At 43.1% G+C, this 24196-nt stretch overlaps 1 protein-coding gene across 1 annotated transcript in view; it reads left to right on the top strand.

Annotated features, from left to right (window-relative positions):
* The window catches only part of LOC149438579 (vomeronasal type-2 receptor 26-like), a 30022-nt gene extending 6966 nt beyond the window's left edge, over positions 1-23056 (top strand). The window contains exons 2-6 of the mRNA XM_089659658.1: positions 1363-1654; positions 14782-15582; positions 20749-20967; positions 21491-21614; positions 22146-23056. Coding sequence (XP_089515784.1) covers positions 1363-1654; positions 14782-15582; positions 20749-20967; positions 21491-21614; positions 22146-23056 — 2347 coding nt within the window. The remainder of the gene's footprint in view (positions 1-1362; positions 1655-14781; positions 15583-20748; positions 20968-21490; positions 21615-22145) is intronic.
* The last annotated feature ends 1140 nt before the right edge of the window (positions 23057-24196 follow it).

The following is a 24196-nucleotide window of genomic DNA, read 5'->3' as shown; positions in this document are numbered from 1 at the left end:
TTATTGTAGGCCTGTAATTTTTAGGAATAACTCACTGAAATCTGTCCGAACAAGAGTCTAGTAAACATCCCGGGTATGTTAAAATTTGAAACACTAAATCATAAATTATAATTTAATAAGTAATCATAAATATAATAATATAATAATAATAATAAATTTAATTAAATAATATAATCAAACCAAAACACTGAAATTTTAAATATAGATTCGCACATCGCTGAGCAAAGTCGCAAAATTGTTTTCAGTGTCTGATGAGGAATTTCCCCACGAATCATTATCACTCAATTCTGCAAGTGGTTCTAATTTACTATCGCTGTTCTCTAGCTGGTCTAAAACCGCTTTTGACATAAAGGGACGCTTTTTGGACGCCATGGACGTTTCTTAGTTTCCAGGCAGAAAGAACAGCAAAAAATGCAGGCAGGACGCCAGACAAAGCACTCGGGACAAAATGTATGTGAAATGGTTTGATACAGGAATGTTTTACTATGTGATTTTAGTGAATTTAGTGAATGTCACTTTTAGAACTTTCAAATTTCCCGCCAGTTCCGTCCCCGTACGTTCCGACGTCGCAGGGAACGGAACCCAGAAGACAGATGCCGGCATCGGCTGGAGGACATTACAGGGGACACTGCAGGAGGGACATCGCGGGATCGCAGGACAAGGTAAGTGAAGAAGAGATCCCGGAGCAGCACCACATGGTGAGCCCAAGTGTAGCACGGGGTTACCGCTTCTGGTACTGAAACTTTACCCCGAGCTACACTCGGGAATACCACCAGGGAGGTTCTTTGCCATTTTAGGCTTTGGTTATACTGAATCCAACTTTGAAACTGTGAGACTTCACTTGATTTCACATGATTTCAAAGTTGGATGTCAGTTCGACTTCGGGTGCACCTTGGAAGACATCTGTGTGACTTCATGCACAGATGTCTATGCAAATCACAGCTGAAATTGCAAAAAGTAATAGTAGAAGTAATTTTAAAATCTGAATTGCACCGATATGAACGCATCCATTGAGCACAATAGGGTGTGACCGGGGGACTTAACCCGTGTGTGTCACCTTGTGTATCTGTACCAAGGCCAAACATTCCAGGGGATGGAAACTTTTGATCCGGGTCCTTTGGATGATTTCTTTTATCATTATAATTTAAAAAGGAGGCAAACAACTATGTGATAATAAATGGCTTCATATGATCACTATCCTCAAAGAAAAGACAGTTTTTTGGCACGATCAGTCATATTTTCAATATTAGTGCCAAAATGTCATCATTTCTGCCAGGGTGTGAAGACGTTTGAGCACAAATGTAAATATTAGCAATATAGTTAGATAACTTCTTTTGTACTAAATTATTTTTATTTCCTTAGACCTTCTCCTCTTTTTTACAAATATTTTCTGACTATCCGCTTTGCCATCGATGAAATTAATAAAAACCAGAGAATTTTACCGAATATGACTCTAGGATATCATATGTACGATTCATGTGCTCACAGTAGGAAAGCTGTAAAAAGCATCTTACAGATCTTATCTGGACCAAGAGAGACGGTGCCGAATTATTCCTGTAGGGAACATGGCAAGTTAATTGGTTTTATTGGGGACCACAGCTCTGTAACCACAGTGAGCATAGCCCAGATACTGGCTCTGTATAGATACACTCAGGTATGGAAAATGTATTTTAAAAATGTTGTTTGATATTATCTAAAAAGGGATTCAAAACTTGGTTGAAGAGAACTGCATAGAAAAATGTAAGTGTGCAAGAACAAGTGTTATTAATAAATCATTTCAGGTTAATAAAATGGAAGAACTAAAACATTTAATAATAAGTGACAAGTACTACTGTACATTTAACTACTGTATATGCATTAATGTACTGGGTAGGATGAAATATTTTGGGTCCTCCTTGATCTAAAGGGACTTCCATATTTGTTCATTTCGCGCCAGACCCTCACATTTTTTGGGGGGAACAGGATGTGGGGATGAAGCCTTTGTCCCCATCAATATGGGCAAATGATGCCTTGCAGGTATGACACCTTCTCAGGTACCTTCCCAACTTTGAGGGTATTTTTCCCTATGTAGATTCAAAGGGGGGCTCATTCACTGTCCCCACATCCATGGCCACCCAGGCTGTCTGATATGAATTTGTAGGGAAAAATGCTCTCAATAAGGAAATGTTGTCTGGAAAGGGATAGGGTGGCCAGCACGCCCATTAAGGGCTGTGAACTGAGCCTTCATCAAATGGCAGTGTTATTCCCAGAGCCACAGCATGGTAAACTCTGCCCTCTTTCAGGAATTTGCAGCCTGTGTTGTACTGCAGTGGCAGGTTCCCAGCCACCATTTCTTTGTCCATAAGGCCATTCCTGTCCTTCACCATCATGTGGAGGGCAATGTTTCCACACTGCTGGACCATGCAGTCAGCTGCAGGTTCCACATGACCACAGACATGTGGTTCAGTAAGTATGGGGAGGGCTGGTATTTATATTTATGGCACATTAGATGACAACTGGGAAAGATGAAGGACAGGGCACACCACTAGAACTTGTTCAGCCAGCCCACATTACAGCTGCTGGTGACAGTGCCAGAAAGATATCCCGTCACCTCCTACTACTCCTTCTCCTCAATTCTTCTACTTAGTCATCCTTTGATGCAGTAGCCCACTTAAGCATTAAGGGCTATTCTATGGCTCAGGCTAAAAGATGCCATGTATTGCTGCAGCTGGTATGCCTAGGGGACAGGAGCCACACTGTGGCAGAGTCTTTCAGCTCTCCAGGGGCAGGCCCACAGGTGGTTAACCCCACAGCAACCTCTTCAAGGAATGGTAGTGGGCATCAATTGCACCAACTTTCTGGCCACCCTCCAGCAGGGAAAGTTGACACATGTGCCTTGTCTGGCAGAAGTCCTTAATCTGGTGGTACAGTTGTTCATGGATAGGTACCCAGGGTTACATGACCATCTGATCTTGCAATCTTGGGTTACAAGAAGAAATTGTGGCCACTTCAGGTGGACCTTCCCAGCCAGTGCTTAACTGGGTGAAAAATCAGTGGGAATTACATCTGTCTATAAACCACCTAATCCTTGATATGCACTTGCAACAGAGAGCCATCAACTAGTACCTGTGTGCATATGGCACAACATCAGGCTTGGGGGAGTTAGACATCCCAGGGTCCACTCTTTCCAGAAACTGTACCTGTGAGGCCACAGCAAGCACAAAAGAAGGAAAAGGAAGAACATGACAGCTGTGAGAAGATAGGGCACTCTTCCAGGGCTGGATTTCATGCCTCCCAAACCCCAAGAGTGGTATGTGCCTGGGGGGAATCACACTCAATGACCACAAGGATGTGAGTTCAGCTGCCTCTGTAATTTGCAGTGCATAGGTTCCCTCATGCCCCAGAGCCTGTGAAAGGACCTTATGATTTGTGATATTAAGGGGAGGGCCAATATTGGTCCCTCCTTGATCCATGTTACAAAGGGAAATTCACAGAGCCTGCCTGATCTATATCTCCAAATTGTTATTCTTCACAGCACCTTGTTAGTTGTGTCCCTAAGCTGTATGCTTTTTCCATCCTGAGTTTAATTGTTTATTTCCTGATGCTAAATGCCTGCTCAGTCTTTCTGAAATTGTAGCCTGTTCAGACAGGCTATCTAGCTGTGTTACAAACCTCTATGCTATTTCTATTGGCTCTTTCCAAAAGAATCCTTTTTTCTGATGCAGGTGCTCAAGTTCTTAGAACAGGCTTCCAAGCTGTGGTGCAAGACTATATGCTACTTCCATTATTTATGATAAAAGGGTGCTATTGTTTTACAGATGCTAAACGTCTGCTCAGTTTCTAAGAAATTCTGGCCTGTTCAAAGCTTTCTAGCTGTTGTTCAAATCTGTATGCTAGTTTTTCCATCTTTGGTGTCCAAACAAGACATTTTGTTTTTGCGAAGATAAATGCCTGATCAATCTCTCCAATATTGAAAAAAGCTTTCTAGCTGTGGTGCAAACCCGTATGCTATTTCCATTATCAGAGTCAAAAAGACATTATTTATTCAGATGCTACATGCCTGCTAAATGTCTCAGAAATTGCGGCTTGTTAAAAAAGGCTTGCTAGCTGTGGTGCCAACTTGCATGCTATTACCATCTTCGGTGTCTAAAAAAGAGACTAATAATTATTTTTTTATGAATGTTAAATGCCTGCTCAATCTCTCAGAAATTGAGGCCTGTTCAGCTGTTTAGCCTGTCCAGCTGTTTGGCAAACCTGCTATGCTCTTTCCATCATTGGTGTTCAAAAAATAAATTATTTTTTGTGCTAAATGTTTGCTCAAGCTGTTAGAAAGCTGTTTTAAGTTGTCATTCAAACATGTATGCTATTTCCATCAGTGGTGTAAAATAAATACTGTACATTCATTTTTTTTTTAACAGATGCCTGTTCTATCGCTCATAAATTGCAAGCTATCCATACAAACTTAATAGCTCTACCTAAAAAATGTCACATTTTTTAGTCTTCCAAAGCAGAAACAAATTTTAATTTTCATGGTGCAGTCTAATTTCTTTCTCTCTTTCCACAAATTGCAGGCTATATGAGAAAGGTGTAAAAGGTGTCCTTCAAAACTCTTCTATTTTTCAGTCTTATAAAATAGCTCTAAGTGTTATTTACTACTTGTAACCTGTCAGCTCACTCCCCCTGAAATAGTGGGATAGCAAGACTCCCAAGAAAGCTGCACAAAATGTTTACAATTCTTAAGGTATACAGTATACATGGTGATTTGTTTATCTCCGATCAGATATCCCTCTGAAACAAATTTTAACAAATAAAAACTTCATACTGTTCAATTGCTAATTTGTTCAGTTTTTCTGGCTTGTTGCTGCAAAATAGTATATTATAATATATAATTTTTGGAGGATCAAACCTGCCTAGTCTATCAGTTGTGATTGTGGCCTAGTAAAAACACTTACATGGCATACTATGGGTCTGTTCAATATTTCTGGTGTGCTACTGAATAGAAAAAAACAGAGCTATGCTCTGTGACTTGTTTTGCTTGACAGCTTTAGCTTTTTTTTAATATGATATATACACTCACAGGCCACTTTATTAGGTATGCCTTGCTAGTACCGGGTTGAACCCTCTTTTACCTTCAGAACTGCCTTAATTCATCATGGCATAGATTTAACAAGGTATTGGAAACATACCTCAGAGATTTGTGTGTTCGGTGAAAGGCCGATGTTTGAGTTGAACCTATGTTCGACTCTAGCAACGAGCCTAACCCTATCTTGCAGTTCACTGAACTGGTGTACTAAAGGGCTTGTTGCCTGCCTGCCAAACCAAACCAAACCTCCAAATGCTGCAGGAAGTCATTTATTTAGTGATGATATTATTACCGACAATAAATATGACAGCTTCCAGCTAAGGACCATGCATTGACCCTCCTCCCACATGCTGGATTCCTAGCAATAAAACGACCTTGTGCCGGGCCAAAGCTTTATCGAATGCTAGGATGCCGGTGGCTGGTATGGAGCAATGTCCATTTCTGATAGGATATAAGCAACTTCAAGCATTCTAGAATCCATTGTCCTAGCTGGCTACCAGCTTGTTTCAAATGGTTTATGCCATGCCCAAGCATGTCATTTTTTTAAACAGCTAAAAGTTATTTTTAAACTTTTTTTTGCCATTACTTGAAGTCCCACCTGGTACTGCCCAGTTCCCCATTCCCTTTATTTGACAATCCTTTACCAATTTGCTTTGAAAAATTGACAGTAATGCAGGACGATAATGCAGCCAAAGAGATAGGGTTGTATGCAGGCCATAGTTAATCATGTTACATGTAACCCTTGTTGAAGTTGTTGAGCACACCAGAATTGAAGACAATCAGAAGAGAAAACTTTAAACCCTGAGCTAACCTCAAAGGTTTTAACATCGGATCTGTAGGAAGTAGTGGGCTGCAGTCATCCTAACTCTATTTCTTTGTTAGGTCTTCCTATACACATTCCTATGCCGATGAGCATGTTTCAGCAATCTGTAAATAGAGGGGTAAGAGTTTAATGAATATTTAACAATCCAGCATATCACCTTGGGTAAGAGAGCTATAGTTCTTCTGGGCCTAGACCCTAGGAGGATTGGTAAGTGAGCTGTATTTCCTCTGGGCTTAGACCCTAGGGGGATGGGTAAGTGAGCTGTAGTTCTTCTGGGCTTAGACCCTAGAAGGATGGGTAAGTGAGCAATAGTTCTTCTGGGTCTAGATCCTAGGAGGATGGGTAAGTGAGCTGTAGTTCTTATGGGCTTAGACTCTAGGAGGATGGGTAAGTGAGTTGTCGTTCTTCTGGGCTTAGACCCTAGGAGGATGGGTAAGTGAGCTGTAGTTGTTCTGGGCTTAGACCATAGGAGGATGGGTAAATGAGCTGTAGTTCTTCTGGGCTTAGACCCTAGGAGAATGAGTAAGTGAGTTGTTGTTCTTCTGGGCTTAGACCCTAGGAGGATGGGTAAGTGAGCTATAGTTCTTCTGGGCCTAGACCCTAGGAGGATGGGTAAGTGAGCTGTAGTTCTTCTGGGCTTAGACCCTAGGGGGATGGGTAAGTGAGCTGTAGTTCTTCTGGGCTTAGAGGATAGGAGGATGGGTAAGTGAGTTGTCGTTCTTCTGGGCTTAGACCCTAGGAGGATGGGTAAGTGAGCTGTAGTTGTTCTGGGCTTAGACCATAGGAGGATGGGTAAATGAGCTGTAGTTCTTCTGGGCTTAGACCCTAGGAGAATGAGTAAGTGAGTTGTAGTTCTTCTGGGCTTAGACCCTAGGAGGATAGGTAAGTGAGCTGTAGTTCTTCTGGGTTTAGACCCTAAGGGGATAGGTAAGTGAGCTGTAGTTCTTCTGGGCTTAGACCCTAGGAGGATGGGTAAGTGAGCTGTAGTTCTTCTTGGCTTAAACTTTAGGAGGATGGGTAAGGGAGCTGTAGTTCTTCTGGCTTAAAACCTAGGAGGATGGGTAAGTGAGCTGTAGTTATTCTGGGCTTAGAAACTAGGGAGATGGGTAAGTGAGCTGTAGTTCTTCTGGGCTTAGACCCTAAGAGGATGGGTAAGTGAGCTGTAGTTCTTCTGGGCTTAGACCCTAGGGGGATGGGTAAGTGAGCTGTAGTTCTTCTGAGCTTAGACCCTAGGAAAATAGGTAAGTGAGCTGTAGTTCTTCTGGGCTTAGACCCTAGGAGTATGGGTAAGTGAGCTGCAATTCTTCTGGGCTTAGACCCTAGGAAGATAGGTAAGTGAGCTGTAGTTCTTCTGGGCTTAGACCCTAGGAGGATGGGTAAGTGAGCTGCAGTTCATCTGGGCTTAGACCCTAGGAGGATGGGTAAGTGAGCTGTAGTTCTTCTGGGTTTAGACCCTAGGAGGATGGGTAAGTGAGCTATAGTTCTTCTGGGCCTAGACCCTAGGAGGATAGGTAAGTGAGCTGTAGTTCTTCTGGGCTTAGACCCTAGGGGGATGGGTAAGTGAGCTGCAGTTCTTCTGGGCTTAGATGATAGGAGGATGGGTAAGTGAGCTGTAGTTCTTCTGGGCTTAGACCCTAGGAGGATGGGTAAGTGAGCTGTAGTTCTTCTGAGCGTAGACCCTAGGGGAATGGGTAAGTGAGCTGTAGGTCTTCTGGGCTTAGACCCTAGGGGGATGGGTAAGTGAGCTGTAGTTCTTCTGGGCTTAGACCCTAGGAGGATGGGTAAGTGAGCTGTAGTTCTTCTCGACTTAGACCCTAGGAAAATGGATGCTGCTGAGGTCCCCCCTTCTAGGAGGTCCTGACTTGTTACATACTGTCACTTACCTTATAGTGAGCCTGATGTGCAGATAGGGTTGCCTCATCCCTTTAAAACCAGGGTCTGTGACTTATTACAGTGGTACCTTATCTGCAATTAATCAGCCAAAGAACCCGTGTAATTGATATGTACTTGTTTTTAATGGGATGAGGTAACAACCCTTTGTGCAGAGGAAGGCCTCTCATACAGCCTTGGCTCAGGGGTCACTGATAGTGGAACAGTAACCACGAGAGCATGGTAAGGTATGAGTGCTGTGATCAGTCTGGTGATCTGTGTGGGTGATAGCTGAGGTCCTTCTGGAACAATGTCAAGGGCAGGACAGCTGGCAGCAGGCCAATGTCATGGTAGAGCAGATTAGCAGTAGGGATGGGCTTCATATTTGAGTCGAACCTAAGTTTGACTCAAACATGGGCCGTTTGTGTGTTTGGCGACACCCCACAAACCCCACAATGCACTGTGCCCTGACAGTGCTGTCAGGACGCGGGTGTTCTGCGGCATTGCGTCGGGCGGCGCATGCACAGAACACCAGCACTTACCACCAGGCGAGCGATAGGACCTGGGCGCACACGGCGGCGGCGATGTTCGCGCATGCGCACTCGCGATCGCGGACACGCGCCTGGCACCAATGACAGCGCGAGGTGGGCTATTTAAATGTGGAATCAGGTATGTCAGATTGCCGTTTGGTCTTATTACCTTGTTCCTGATTCTGTGTTCCTGTGTAATCCGTTGCCGATCTTTGCTTGTTCCTGATCCTGCTATTCTCCTGATTAACTCCTGGCTTGACTGACTACTCTTTTGCTTGATCCCTGGTACTGCGCTGCCCGCATCCTGTTGAACCTGGCTTGTGACCCGACCATCCTCTGCTCGCTCCTTCTGTACCTCGCTGCCCGCACGATACTGACCCGGCCTGTCTGACCACGCATACCTCACCCGACCATCCATCCATCCATCCCGCTCGGATCATACCAGTAGGTCTGTCTGCCTCTTCCAATCAGATTCCGTCCCCGCACTCCCCTGCCAGTACTCTCTACCACCGCCGGACGCAATCGGGGGTCGCGACCTGGTTCCAGTCTGCACCAAGTCCATCCCCACCATCAGGGGCCCTGGTAAACAGCAGGCTGGGACTTAGACCCCGCGCCCTGAGGAAATCTGTGCCGTGGGCTGCTAGAGACTCTGCCAGGCGGCACCTAACAAGTGCATTGTGATTGGTCAAAGCAATGCACCTCACCACAGGTCAGATGCAATGCTTTGACCAATCACAGCACGTGATGAGTTCAAAAGGGGGCAGGGTAAACCCTGCCCACTTGTGACATCATCATGACAGTATTTAAGAACTGTCATTGGGAGATGGCAGAGCACTTATATTTTTCTTTTTTGGGCGGCGGCAGTGGGCATAATGATTGATGGTGGGTTTACTTCAGGGGATATTTTTTTAATTTTTATTTTTAATAAAGGACTTGTCAAGGACTGTCTCCTGTCCTGCATTCTCATTCACATGGGGAGGGGGGAATCTTCTGATAAGACCCCTGCCGTGAGACCCCCCACAACCACAGGCCATGGTTGTGGGGAAGAGGCCCTTGTCCCCATCAACATTTCTCATCCAACTTCATTAAAAAGCTTCATGTCTGAGAATGAATAGGTTTCTTCCAATGCTAAGATCACCATTTAGATATTTGCATATTGCGATCATACCTCCTCCTAAGTGTATCTTTTCCATTGAGAAAAAGTTTAAAGAGATATTAACTGCTTCTTGACCACCCTATAGCAGAAATACTGCTACAGGGCAGCAGGGGTGTGCAAAATCACGTATATATACATGTGATTTTGCATTTCCTGGTAGGAGGAGCAGCCGTGGCTGTCAGTCACCGGATCCGGTGATTACTTGCTGGCGCTCGGTGATTTCTGAGGATCTCCCACGGGGTGCAGAACTGTTTTGTTTACTAACAGTTCTCCTCCCTGTCAGCTTGGGCACACTGCTTTGGATGACAGTGCACAGCACAGCCATCCAAAGCAGTGTGATTGCAGTGAAGCACACTGACACCACCCCCTAGTAAAACACTCCCTGCACACAGTTAACCCTTTGATCGCCCCTCATGTTTACCCCTTCCTTTCCAGTGCCATTAGTACAGTGTCAGTGCTTTTTTTTAGCACTGATCACTGTATTGGTGTCACTAGGAATGTCAGTGACACCAAGTCAGTTCCCCTCAGTTTCGGAATGTCCACCACAGTCCCACAGTCTCGCTATATAAAAATCCTGGTATCTATACCGCCATTTGTAAATGCTATAACTTTAACATAAACAGATTCATTTACATGTATTGGGATTTTTTTTCAGCAAAGACACAAAGCAGAATACATTTTGGCCTAAACTTTAAAGAAATTTGATTTTAACATTTTTTTACTGGATGTTTTATAGCAAAAAGTCAAAAATATATATATGTTTTTTTCAAAATTGTCGGTCTTTTTTGTTTACAGTGCAAAAAATCTATTTGTGGGGGAAAAATGACGTAAATTTCATTTAGGTGCAGCATTGCATGACCGCGAAATTGTCGGTTAAAGTAATATAGTGCCGTAAGGCTTGGTCAGGAAGGGGGGTAAATCCTCTGGAGGGCAAGTGGTTAAGGAAGGCTCATAACAGTAACCTGTCCCTACACTGACCACTTGCAAAACGCTCTCCAGGGTTACTAAACCCAGGACCCAGAATTCACTATATCCAGTCTCCCTGGACCCTGCATTCACTATATCCAGTCTCCCCGGACCCTGCATTCACTATATCCAGTCTCCCCGGACCCTGCATTCACTATATCCAGTCTTCCCGGACCCTGCATTCACTATATCTGGTCTCCCAGGACCCTGCATTCACTATATCCGGTCTCCCCGGACCCTGCATTCACTATATCTGGTCTCCCCGGACCCTGCATTCACTATATCCACTCTCCCCGGACCCTGCATTCACTATATCCGGTCTCCCCGGACCCTGCATTCACTATATCTGGTCTCCCCGGACCCTGCATTCACTATATCCGCTCTCCCCGGACCCTGCATTCACTATATCTGGTCTCCCAGGACCCTGCATTCACTATATACGCTCTCCCCAGACCCTGCATTCACTATATCCGGTCTCCCCGGACTCTGCGTTCACTATATCTGGTTTCCCAGGACCCTGCATTCACTATATCCGCTCTCCCCAGACCCCACATTCACTATATCCGTTGTATGACCGCGCAATTGTCAGCTAAAATAACGCAGTGCCGTAACGCAAAAAATGGTTCGCTCAGGAAGGGGGGGGGGAATCCTCAATGGTTAAAGGCACAGTTTTTGTTTTCATAACAAACATGTCACTCTTACCTGCTCTGTTCAGTGGTTTGGCACAGAGCAGCCCCAATCCTCCTCTTCTTTGGTCCCCCACTGGAACTCCGGGCCCCTCCCTCCTGTTGGGTGCCCCAGAGCAAACAGCTTGCTATGGGGGCACCCGAGCAGGTGCGCCCCTGAGTCACTGCTCTGTGTGTCCAAGAACACACTCCGCCCCCTCTCTCTGCTAATTGGCTCATTTGCTGTGATTGACAATGGAGAGGGCCAATGACTCCCTTTGCTGTCTCGGTCAATGAGTAGGGAGAGTCCCCAGCAGGCCAAGACTCTTGTGGACATCGCTGGATCACGATGGGGTTCAGGTGAGTATTGGGGGGGCTGCTGCACACAGGTTTTTTACCTTCATGCATAGAATGTATGAAGGTAAAAAACCTTGAGCCTTTACAACCAGTTTAATGTTTGTAGTCATTCCCTATAACTGAGGTGCTTCAGCCCCCATTATTGGCTTTGTTGTCCTTCTCTGGACTCTCTCCAGTTTCAATCACATCCTTCCTGAGGGCTAGAAACCAGAACTGGAGGGCATACTCGAGATGTGGATGAACTAGAGTTTTGTACAGTGGCAGAACCATAGCTTTACCTCTTGAGTAAATACCCTTTGTAATGCATTTAAATAAACAGTGCAGCGCTAATATATGATACATAAAAATATCCAATGAATGAAATACATAAACTCAATATATACCCCCTCAAATTATATATAATTAAATGGTAGTGTCATGCGTGTAATCCCTCATAGGGAATATACAGTGCAATAAGTGACAAATATACTCATAAAACAATATAGTGGCAAACAACGTACAGTGCTCAAAGTAAGTGAACCAATATTCAAAAAAGGTCCAATATAGTGGCAAAAACGTACAGTGCACAAAGTAAGTGAACCAATATTCAAAAACAAAAAAGTCCAAACAATCAATAAAAAATTGATGGGCCATATTGGATCACCCTGTTTGTATTACCCATGCAGTACACCCATAGCATGCGGTAGGAAGCTGGATGAAATAGTTACTTATGTGAATGGAACTCTATTTTATCTGTATATCGTATAATTAAAACTGGTTGCACTATGGAGGGTCTCTGTTTGTATTGTATTTTATTATGACCCTGGGAGGAGCTGACTGCTAACCTGGTGGATGCTGGAGGTGGAAAGTGAAACCCAGAGAGAAAATCCATTCTGATAGGATCGTTTGATCCTTAAAGCGTGCTGGCCCTGTGGGGTCTAAGTAAGGAGGAGCTGACTGCTAACCTGGTGGATGCTGGAGGTGGAAAGTGATACCCAGAGAGAAATCCATTCTGATAGGATCGTTTGATCCTTAAAGCATGCTGGCCCTGTGGGGTCTAAGTAAGGAGGTGAGGGGGCATTTTAGCCGTTAAAGGATTGGCACGTGTGAATCACGCACACTGCACATTATTCTTGCATGAAGAGTGGAGTGGGAAGACCACCACAAAGTCTTGCATTTTTATTGAATGTTTGGACTTTTTTGTTTTTGAATATTGGTTCACTTACTTTGAGCACTGTACGTTTTTGCCACTATATTGGACCTTTTTTGAATATTGGTTCACTTACTTTGAGCACTGTACGTTGTTTGCCACTATATTGTTTTATGAGTATATTTGTCACTTATTGCACTGTATATTCCCTATGAGGGATTACACGCATGACACTACCATTTAATTATATATAATTTGAGGGGGTATATATTGAGTTTATGTATTTCATTCATTGGATATTTTTATGTATCATATATTAGCGCTGCACTGTTTATTTAATTGTTTATTCGCTTATTTTGGGTATAAGTTTAGTGCCAGCAGCTTCCTCTGAGGTTAGGATTCCATATAAGCGCAGGAGGTCTTTTATAATAATCCTTTGTAATGCATGCTAATAGTCTGCTGGCCTTGCTTGCTGCAGCTCAGCATTATATGGTATTGCTGAGCCTGTGATCTACTAGGACCCCCAGTTCTTTTTCCATCCTGGGCTCCCCCAGAGGTTCTCCCCCTAACGAGTAACTTACATTCATAATTTTAGCCCCCAAGCGCATTATTTTACATTTTCAATGTTAAACCTCATTTGACAGGCAGTAGCCCACCCCTTAATTTTATTGAGGTCTTCCTGATAGGTTTCTATAACCTGCTGTGAAGTTTTTGCTCTGCTTAGCTTTGTATCATCAGAAAACACTGAGATTTCATTTTTTTATACCATCCTCATTATCATTTATGAACAAATTAAACAGTTAAGAGCATTATAACAGACTTTGAGGAAGCACTGCAGCTGTCCTCCACTGGAGAGAAATTTTGAGCAACCAAAAGAACCTTCTCAGCACTCCTGTCTTGGAAGTCTATGATCAAAATACCACTAGATTGATTTATAAGAAGCCAATGTCTGCAACGTAACCAGTTGTTTTAGTATGCCTACCCAAGTGCAGGCTCTCCCTGCTCCAGACCATCCTGAACTCAGCGGCAAGACTCATCCACCTCACCACCCGCTCCACCTCTGCCACCCCCCTCTGCCTCTCCCTCCACTGGCTCCCGATTGCCCAAAGCATCAAATTTAAACTTCTAACCCTGACCTACAAAGCCGTTCACAACACTGCCCCTGACTACCTCACCAACCTGATCCCCAAGTACCGCCCTACCCGTACCCTTCGCTCCTCACAGGACCTCCTTCTATCCTGCTCCCTGGTCTCCTCCTCCCATGCACGACTGCAAGACTTCTCCAGGTCCTCCCCCATCCTCTGGAACTTACTGCCCCAATCCATCAGACTGTCGCCTTCCCTCCTCACATTCAGGCGCTCCCTCAAAACCCATCTCTTCAGGGAAGCCTACCCCACCCTCACCTAACCGCCATTCTCCCTCTTTCCTCCCACCCCTCATTCCCCTCAGCCACTTCCTACTGTACCATTACTCCCTCCCTCCTAGATTGTAAGCTTGAAAGAGTAGGGCCCTCTTACCCCTCGTACGTTGTTTGTTATTGTTGTACTGTGCCATGTATTGCCCCCCCCCTATTGTACAGCGCTGAGCAAACCCTTTGGCGCTATATAAACTCGATGTACTAATAATAATAATAATAATAATGAGGGCGCTGAAATGGAGATACCAAGAGAGAGTAAAGAGGCCTTTGAAGAGGATTAGGGCCTAGAGTGGCTCAACTGTATTTTGAGGTATCCTAATTTATTCCTCACCCACTTTACCATTTTCTTCCATTGAAAATAAACCAGCTTAATGTGTATTGCATTAAAATGACTGGTGCTAATTTTTTCTTAGACAACCTGGAGCAGGGGCGGACTGACAACTCATGGGGCCCCCGGGCAATAGGGGTTCATGGGGCCCCTGTGTCCTTGCCCAAACTCAAAAAAGTCTATGAAAAAGGTACCAGGGGCATCTCATGGGGCCCCCTACTGACCCCGGACCCTTGGGCAGTGCCCGAGTTTCCAAATGGTCAGTCCGCCCCTGACCTGGAGTACAACCATCCCAGAGAATAAATGTGCCTGGGGTCTTATCACCATGTAAATGTGCTGTGGACATTTGCAATGTAAGCCATCATTCAACTTGAAGGTTAATCCTTCTGCTTTAAATTTCATGTATCGCACAGATACAATTTTATTTACAAAATCCTCCAACTGTTTTTTTTTTTCTTTTTTTAATTATTATTTTATAGATCAGTTACGCTGCCACCAGCCATGTCCTAAATAACAGAAATATCTTCCCAAATTTCTTCCGGACAGTTCAAGGTGATCATTCCATTTATACTGTGATCTCTAATCTAGTCCAGTTCTTTGGTTGGAAATGGGTTGGCGTTCTATCTTCTGATGATGATGCTGGTAATGAGGAAACCCAACTTCTGACCCAATATCTGACTATGAAGGACATTTGTGTTGCCTATATGATAAAGGTGGATGTTTTTAGTTTTAGAGAGGGAATTCATAAAACTAGCATTCCTATCATTAAAAAATCATCGGCACAAGTTATAATTCTTTGTGGAACTTTTTCTTCATTTATGGCTGATCTTTTAACAGATCTTAACTATCTGCTGCATGGGAAAACTCTTGTATTTGGCCCAACGTTTGCCTCCATCACTTTTCTTATGGAACATTACAGAGAAGCATTTAATGGTAGTTTGGCTGTAAGACCTCTGAAACTGCCTGTTCCAGATATGAAGAGTTTCTATGACAGTTTTCAGGTCATGAAGCATCCTGAAGATGCATTACTGGGACATATATGGTTAAGAAACCTAGGGTGCTCAATAGCAAATGATATGGATAGCAAAGTTTATGGAATATTATATAACCTTTCTCTTCGCAACTGTTCTGGAACTGAACGTGTAACAGATTTCATTAGTTTCCAAAGTCGAGGTGTAACTGATCGAGTGTATATGTCAGTTTATTGCTTGACTCGCGCTTTGCACAACATGATGTCATCTTCAGGTAACATGACTCGATTGCGTAATAATCAACTCCAGGTATGTAATGACATTAAAATGGTTTCATATTATGTTTTTGTAATCTATTAACCGCTTAAGTACCTCCCTATAGTACATTTACTGCTACAAGTCGGCCCCTGTGTGCAGGATCACATATATATACGTGATTCGCACAACGGCAAAAACGCACACGCACCCCCCCTTCTGCTGACCCATGGGTGCCGCTTAAGTACCTCCCTATAGTACATTTACTGCTACAGGGTGGCCCGTGTGCAGGATCATATATATATACGTGCAGGGGCAGACTGACCATTTGGAAACTCGTGTACTGCCCGAGGGCCCGGGGTCAGTAGGGGGCCCCATGACGTGCCCCTGGTACCTTTTTCATAGGCTTTTTCGAGTTTGGGCAAGGACACAGGGGCTCCATAATCCCCTATTGCCTGGGGGCCCCATGAGTTGTCAGTCCGCCCCTGTATACGTGATTCGCGCTCTGGCAAAAACGCACATGCGCCCCCCCCCCTGCTGAGCCGTGAGTGCCAAGATTTGATCCCCGAGGGATCAAACATCCGATTCAGGTCAGTGATGTCTGGCCCAAGTCGGACGATCAATCCCTGTCCTATCCTGTCCTGTGTTGACAGTTACACGGGTATAGGAAGTGATGAAATCTTCTCTTTCTGGGCACATTCCATCCCAGAGAGAGAAGAATCAACACAAATGTGAGTAAAATCACTACACTTACACAGTTAGAACACAAATTTACCCCTTGATCGCCCCCCTAGTTAATCCCTTCACTGCCCTGTCACAAGTGTCATTAGTACAGTGTACAAATTTTTCGCTGATCACTATATTAGTGTCGCTGGCGACTTCAGATAGCGCTAGCATCAGTTAGCATCGGTTAGCGTCCCTCCCACATAGCGTCAGATTGCCCGTCAGTACACCAGTAATCACATTTAACTCCTTGATTGCCAGGAACACACTTGCATACACAATAACCCTCTATTGCTAGTATAGTGTCTGAAAGGATCAATATAATTGATCAGATCAGAACTATACCGACGTCCACATTAGTATACTGTCCCCAAAAATACAGTGTTATAGGGATCAGCCCCGACACCTGCCAGCACCTGCTTTTAGTCCCTACGCTTACCCCCCTTCTCCCCCAGCAAGTGCAGTGTCAGTAGGTCACTGTCACCTGATACATTGCATGCAAAACCGCAGTGTTTGCAGAATCAGGCCTGATCTCTGCTAGCACTTGCTGGTAAAATTTTTGTAGTGGTTCAAACAGTCCCTGACAGCCAGGTGCTCTTTTTCCCATGAGTCGCACTAGGTACCTATAAATTTAGTGACCAAAATGTCCAATGAAAGGTACACTAATGAAGAGGCCTACAGGATTCTGAGCATGTCAGGTGGGAGCGAAGGGGAAGACTCACTGACAGAATCCAGCTCAGAATACAAACCTGTAGACAGCAGTGTCACACTGACAGATAGCTCAGAAGATGGAGAAGAGGTCCCTGCTAAGATCAAGCATACCCGACCCCATTCCCAGGTTGCTGAGATGTTACAAACGCATGATGACTCTCATATAAAACAGAGTGCCAGTACTAGTGCCGCTCTACTTTTTGGTGAACTGGCGAGCACCAGTGGCCTAGTACATCGTGGTCTTTTTTATACCAGCACTGCAGTATCACTTGGTGACTTGGCGAGTCCCATAAGTGTAGTACAAGCTGGTGTGGTGGCGAGAACAAATATTGTCCTGCAGCCACCAAGAATTCGTACACAGGCATGTAGAGCCCCTAGTGTCCTGGTTGTGCTTGCAAATTCTGATTGGCAGCCCACAAATTCTGCTGCACCCGCACTTCACTGCCCAACCTGGAATTCAGCAAATTTAAAAACCCCCCTTGATTTTTTTTTAGCTATTTTTCACAGAAGATCTGTATGCATTGATTGTAGATCAAAGCAATTTATATGTATAACAGTTTATTGCCGCCAACCCAAATTCAAACCTTGCCAGACCATTCGCATGGAAACTCATTACGATTTCTGAATTTAAAGCTTTTTTGGGCCTAAACGTCAACATGGGCATTACTAAAAAAAGTCAATTGTGGTCCACACACCCGATTCATCTTAAGCTCGTGTTCTCTGCTGCCATGGCCAGGCATAGATATGAGAATATAATGGTTTTTATGCATTTCAACGACAACACACTCTGTCATCCTCGGGGTAACCCTGAATTTGACTAGCTCCACAAAATTCGGCCCCTCGTAAATCGCCTGAACCAAAAATTTGCAGATGTCTATACTCCCCAGCAAAACATCTGCATTGATGAGTCCCTCATTAATTTTTCTGGCTGCCTTGCATTCAAACAATTTTCCCCAGCAAGGGTGCCAGATATGGGGTCAAGATGTAGAAGACCTGCGAGAGGACAACAGGCTATACATATAAGTTTCAGATTTAAGAGGGAAAAGATAGTTACGCGGAGCCCCCCGGATGCCCAGACTATATATATATATATATATATATATATATATATATATATATAATTATTATTTATTTATTTTTTTTATCAATCTTGATGCACCGACAGACTCTTGAGGCCCAAAAAAGCAAGGACAGTACAAATACTCCCAAATGACCCATTTGACAGTAGACAGTCCAAAGTATTTAGTAAGAGGCATGGCACTTTTTTTGAAGTTGCAATTTCTTGTCACAATGTTTTGGAAAATGAAGAATTTTTTTTATGTTTTTTAAGTACTGTCACTAGTGCAGTACAGCAGTATTTTTTTTTTGCACACTGAGCAACACAGTTGTACTATAGTGATGCTGTACTACTCTAGGGAGGTGATCAGGATTTTTGTTTACACGCTATGATCACTTATAACAGTGAAAATCACTGTTGTAAGCAACCATTTTTTTTATGAAATTGATTCATTCAATGTTTACTATTGTACACAGTGAATGAATCAGTTTTAAGATACTGAAAACCAGCTAATCACATGTTACAGATGGGCTATGATTGGTCCTGTCTTTACCATGTGATCACTGTGACAAATCATAGAGATTAACACATTAGTACACAATGAATGGCATGAATGGAAGCCATCCATTGTGTACAATTGTCATGTGATCTTCTGTGATTGGTAACAGTGTGTTAGGAATGGACTTGCCAGTAATGGTGGGACTCACCTGCCTTGTGGGATGCAGTACCAGGGCTGGCCAGCGGGTGCTCCCGGCAATCAGAGACTCAACCCTGCAGCCAGCCAAACACCTGAAACTGATCATGCAGGTGTATTTAAGGGATGGCCAGACCTGCAGTCTCTGCCTTGGTGTGTGTTTTTCCTGGGCCCTGTATCTGTTACCTGCATTCCTGTTCCTGTCTGACTGATTCGTTGCTGACCCTGCCTGATCCGGACCTCTGCTGACTTCTCCTGTTTTATCCCTGGCTTGTGACCCCGACTATTCTCTGCCTGACCCCCTGTACCTACCTGCCTGTTAGTTGCTGTACCCGGCTCGTGACCTGACTACTCTCTACCTGCTCCTCCTGTTCCTACCTGCCCGATTGTTATTGACCCGGCCTGCCTGACGACTCTTGCTTGTATGTACTGTTATCTGTGGGTGGTTTGGTTTGGTTTGGTTCGTTTGCACTGTGTTATGTTTTAGTATTGCACTGCGTTTATGTTTGTATTGTTAGTCTTTAATAAATGATATTGTTTATAACTTATCTGAAGCCTGCGTTTCCCTGCGTCAGTCACATACCTCTGGTCACACCCAATGGAGCCCTGACACAGTGATCACATGGTATCGGCAGAAGACCAGTACGTTGATCTGTCATGCACTGTGTCCAGTGGAGAAAGCAAGTGAAAGATTATGCTGCAGTACAGCCTGTGAGGCGTGTGCAAGGCTTGTTCTGGAGAGGACACCATATGACATCCACGCAGAATGGGAGAGTTCCCGCCTGGCTGTCATTTTACAATAGACCCAGCAGGAATCAGCTAAAAAAGTCTGTTACAAAATAATTATATATATAAAAAAAAATAGTTGGGGCTTACTCTATGGTTAGTGCAGGGGTGGACTGACAACTCATGGGGCCCCCGGACAATAGGGGATCATGGGGCCATGTGTCCTTGCCCAAACTCAAAAAAGCCTATGAAAAAGGTACCAGGGGCATCTCATGGGGCCCCCTACTGACCCCGGGCCCTCGGGCACTGCCGAGTTTCCAAATGGTCAGTCCGCCCCTGGGTTAGTGTCAGTGTTATTGCTAGGGTCAGTGTCAGTGGGTTAATTTTGTGTACTGTGTAAAAACAATAAATAATGTACCCCTTATGTCAGGGGTGTCAAACTAGTGGCCCTCCAGCTGTTGTGAAACTACAAGTCCCATTATGCCTCTGCCTTTGGGAGTCATGCTTGTAACTGTCAATCTTGCAAGGCCTCATGGGACTTGTAGTTTGGCAACAGCTGGAGGACCACCAGTTTAACAACCGTAACCTATGTGGTATCCCCATGCACATCAGGAGTAGGAGAATATTTTTGGGTTGTTTTTTTGGTGGTAGGTCATGGTAATGGCAAGACATATATAGATATTTCTTTAAAAAACTAGGTTCTTACTACATTTGGTTAGTTTTCCTTTGATAATAGCACATCAAGAGATATCCATTAACATTAACTATTGAAAAAGAGCCTGATTTGTCCTGAACAAGACAGCATGTAAAATGGTAGTAAAGATTTGTACGGTTTTACTAACGAATACCAAAGTTGAAAAATTGGGTTCATGCATTAAGTTTTTTTTGTTTTTTTTTTTACCAACACTATTACGGTGTTAAAATATGTCACACACCACATGCCAAGGGTTTTTTTATCTTTATTTTGCTCTCTTTTCGTGCTGGGTTGTTTACACCTCAGTGCCCAACCTGTGGAAAATTAATAAGGACCTACAGAGAATACACAATGACTTTTTTCAGTTTCTTAGCTCTTACCACAAAAAAAAGAAAAATCAGCTGCCATTTTTTAATTCTACAGGAATGGCAAGTCAGTAATAGGGGAAGATCATCTTTAGGGAGTCCACAGGCAATACTGGTCCTCTACTTGCTCTTTTTTTTAGCACAGCTTCCACAGTACAAGTCCCCTTGAATGCATGTGATACTAAAAGCTATAATCAACTGCTGGCTGTGAAGAATGTTGGCCCTGTAAGTTTTTTTTTCTCTTTAATAGCTTCACTACTGGATAAAGCATCAGAAGACAATAAATGGTGAACTACTTTTTGATAAAAATGGAGAACTTGTCTCCCTGTTTGAAATTGTGAACTGGAAAACTTTCAATAACGGTTCCTTGATCGTTCAACCTGTTGGTCGAACCCTGGCTGCAGATGGACTTCACCAGAACTTCTCAATCATAGTACCTAAAATCATGTGGACAGATGGTATTAACAAGGTTAGATATACTATTCAATTTTTATTTTACCCATGTTCATTCATTACATTGACATTTTCAGCTGATGAGAAGAAAATAAAACGAACAGCCATCATTAATGAGAATGCATCACCTTTCCAATAAAGAGGCAGGCTTAGAATGGAATGAGCCATCATTAAAGGAGAACTACAGCAAAAGCTCTTTTGGCTGTACTGCTCCTGTGGATCACAGAAGTGAAGATCGTTCTGCACTCCTGTTACCCGGGCTTAAATTAGGGTTTAAATTATCCCATTACTGGTTTTGATAGGTTTGTAAAGACAAGCTAAAAACTGCATCTGGAAACACGCACAGAAATTGAAGAAAAAATAAATCTTGCTTTTCTAAGGAAACAACATTTCATGGTGCCAACCTACCAATCCTCACGATACAAAATATCTGGGTCCTTATTATTTCTATATTGTTGCTATAAATGCTGTTTGAATGCACACATAGGAAACAGTAAGCACAGCATATAAATCTCTGCAGACTCTTTCCTTATTTGCAGATCCCGAAGTCTCAGTGTTCAGAGAACTGTTTGCCAGGAACCAGGAAAGTCCCGAGGACCAGGATCCACTCCTGCTGCTATGACTGTGTCCAGTGTTCAGAGGGGGAGATATCCAATGTCAGCGGTATATGGACATTTATACTATCACAGATATTGCTTCTTCCATATATGTCAATAATGAATAATCAATTAATAGATATTTAATGGGAAATACCATTCAGAATGCAACCGACTGTGCTACTTCTTACTTGGACGCTCTTTGTGCACTTTGAGGACCAATCCAATGTCTAGCATAATAGACCTTTCTGTACATTTGAATGGTAGAATTATTGGTGATCTTTTCTTAGTTCTTCATTTTATTTTAGAATAATGTTTTATTTATAAAGAATATCATCAGCAAATAATTAGGATGTGGTCATCTAGCCTAAATCAAGACAAATATATTTCTCCAGATATTTGTGCTTGCACACCGTGAATAAACATTCAGCATATATGAACATATGTGGACTGAAGATCAGTTTACATTTATTTATTCTGAAAATTATAAAGCTATACAAACTGCTAATGAACCAAAATTCTAATAAATAGATTCATATCAACTATACATCACTGAATGATATGGAACATGATTTATGTTTCCTTTTTAATCTTCCAGACAGTGAAAACTGCCAGCCATGCAGGTATGATGAATGGCCAAATGAGAAGAGGGATCGCTGTGTCCTGAAACTGCTGGATTTCCTGTCTTACTCTAATGACCTTATAGGAATCATCTTTGCATTGTCCTCCTCCATTCTTTGCACTATGGCTGGACTGATATTACTGGTTTTCATTTCACACCAAGACACGGCCATTGTAAAAGCCAACAACAGGAACCTGAGCTTCACCCTTCTGGTCTCCATCATGTTGAGCTTCCTTTGTGTCTTCTTCTTTCTTGGACATCCCGCTGATATATCCTGCTTGTTGCGCCAAACCTTATTTGGAATCCTCTTCACGATCGCCGTATCTTGTGTCCTTGCCAAAACCATCATGGTCTATGTAGCTTTTAAAGCCACCAAACCTGGCAGTCTGTGGCAACATTGGATTGGGACCAAACTCTCTAATACCATAGTCATCTTATGTTCATCCATTCAAGTTATAATTTGTGTCTTTTGGTTGTCTATCTCTCCTCCCTTCCAGGATCTGGATACCTCTTCTTATCAGGACAAAATCATTGTTCAGTGTAATGAAGGGTCAGTTATTGGGTTTTATTCTGTTCTTGGTTACATGGGATTTCTGGCAGCTGTGAGTTTTGTTCTGGCTTTCATGGTAAGGACATTACCGGACAGTTTTAATGAGGCCAAGTACATCACCTTCAGCATGTTGGTGTTCTGCAGTGTGTGGATTGCCATGATCCCGGCCTATCTGAGCACCAGAGGGAAGTACATGGTGGCTGTAGAGATATTTGCCATACTGAGCTCCAGTGCCGGAGTCTTAGGTTGTATTTTTCTCCCCAAATGTTACATTATCTTATGGAGACCGGAACTGAACACCAAAATGTGTGTAATGGATAGAAGAGTTTTACAATAAATTATACTATTATTGATTAATATATGACACAGTGGCTAAGTGGTTAGCCCTCCCACCAAGCAGCACTAGGGTCAGCAGCTTGAATCCCAACCATGGCACTACCTGCCTGGAATTTACATGTTCTCCCTGTGCTTGCATAAGGTTCTCCAGTTTCCTCCCACACTCCAAAGACATGTTGGTAGGTAAATTGACTCCTATCTAAATTGTCCCTAGTATACATATGTATGAACATGAGTTAGGGACCTTATATTGTATGCTCCTTAAGAGTTAGGGACTAATGTGAATATACAGTATGTAAAGCGCTGTGCAAATTGATGGTGCAATATAATTACCTGTAATAAATATGTATACTTTTTTATGTATTATATATTGCATTTTTTGCAGCCATAGGACTCAAAATGTTTTTTAGACCATAGGTTTTCTAAAAAAAAGGTTACTCATGCCAAATGTGGTTATAATATTCAGAGGAATAAAATAGAAGGTTCACCCCTGTCTTTAGTCATGAAGTTAATTAATTTCCCTTAATCAATGTTTCGGAGCAATGCAGTTTCCTCAAACCAGGCTGGAGAGTGTCTATATCTACAGGGAATGGCTCCAGGGAGGGCTTTTCTAGACGTAGCTTAATGACTTCTTTTCTTGGAGGACTAGAATATCCCAGAATGCAGATAGTTTTAACTACTGTACATTGTGGATGTTGGAAAATTAGGTCATAGCATCCCAACCAGTGTTTTGTTGGACTGGATGAAGGCTATACAGTATGTAACTTTGCAAAGACAATGAAGAATATTTTTGATCCTTGAATTATCTACAGAGCCAAAATGTGACCAAGATATTATCATTTTAATTAGTAAGACCTTCTCTTAAAATACTCATTTGTTGATGTTATTAATGCAGACTTCATGAAGAGAATTATATCCATTACGTAATGGGTGAAATCTGCACACAGTTAATGCAGCCAGTCCTAAAAGGCCAAGGTAGTCCTCACTGACTTGAGGAACAATATCCCTTTTTGGCACTTTATTGACCATTTGTTGTATTAATTAACACTTGGAGTGTGTGGATAGTTGAGAAAGCTTCTTGTAAAGAAAAATCTCAGAGAAATCCAAAAATTTAAAACAGATAATTTAAATTCAAATAATC

The sequence above is a fragment of the Staurois parvus genome, unplaced genomic scaffold (assembly GCF_062004578.1).
Source record: "Staurois parvus isolate SC_StPar_1 unplaced genomic scaffold, SC_StPar_1.0 ptg001181l, whole genome shotgun sequence".
Classification (NCBI taxonomy): Eukaryota; Metazoa; Chordata; class Amphibia; order Anura; family Ranidae; genus Staurois; species Staurois parvus.
Note: the sequence above shows the minus strand (reverse complement) of the source record. Positions and strands in the feature narration are given on the sequence as shown.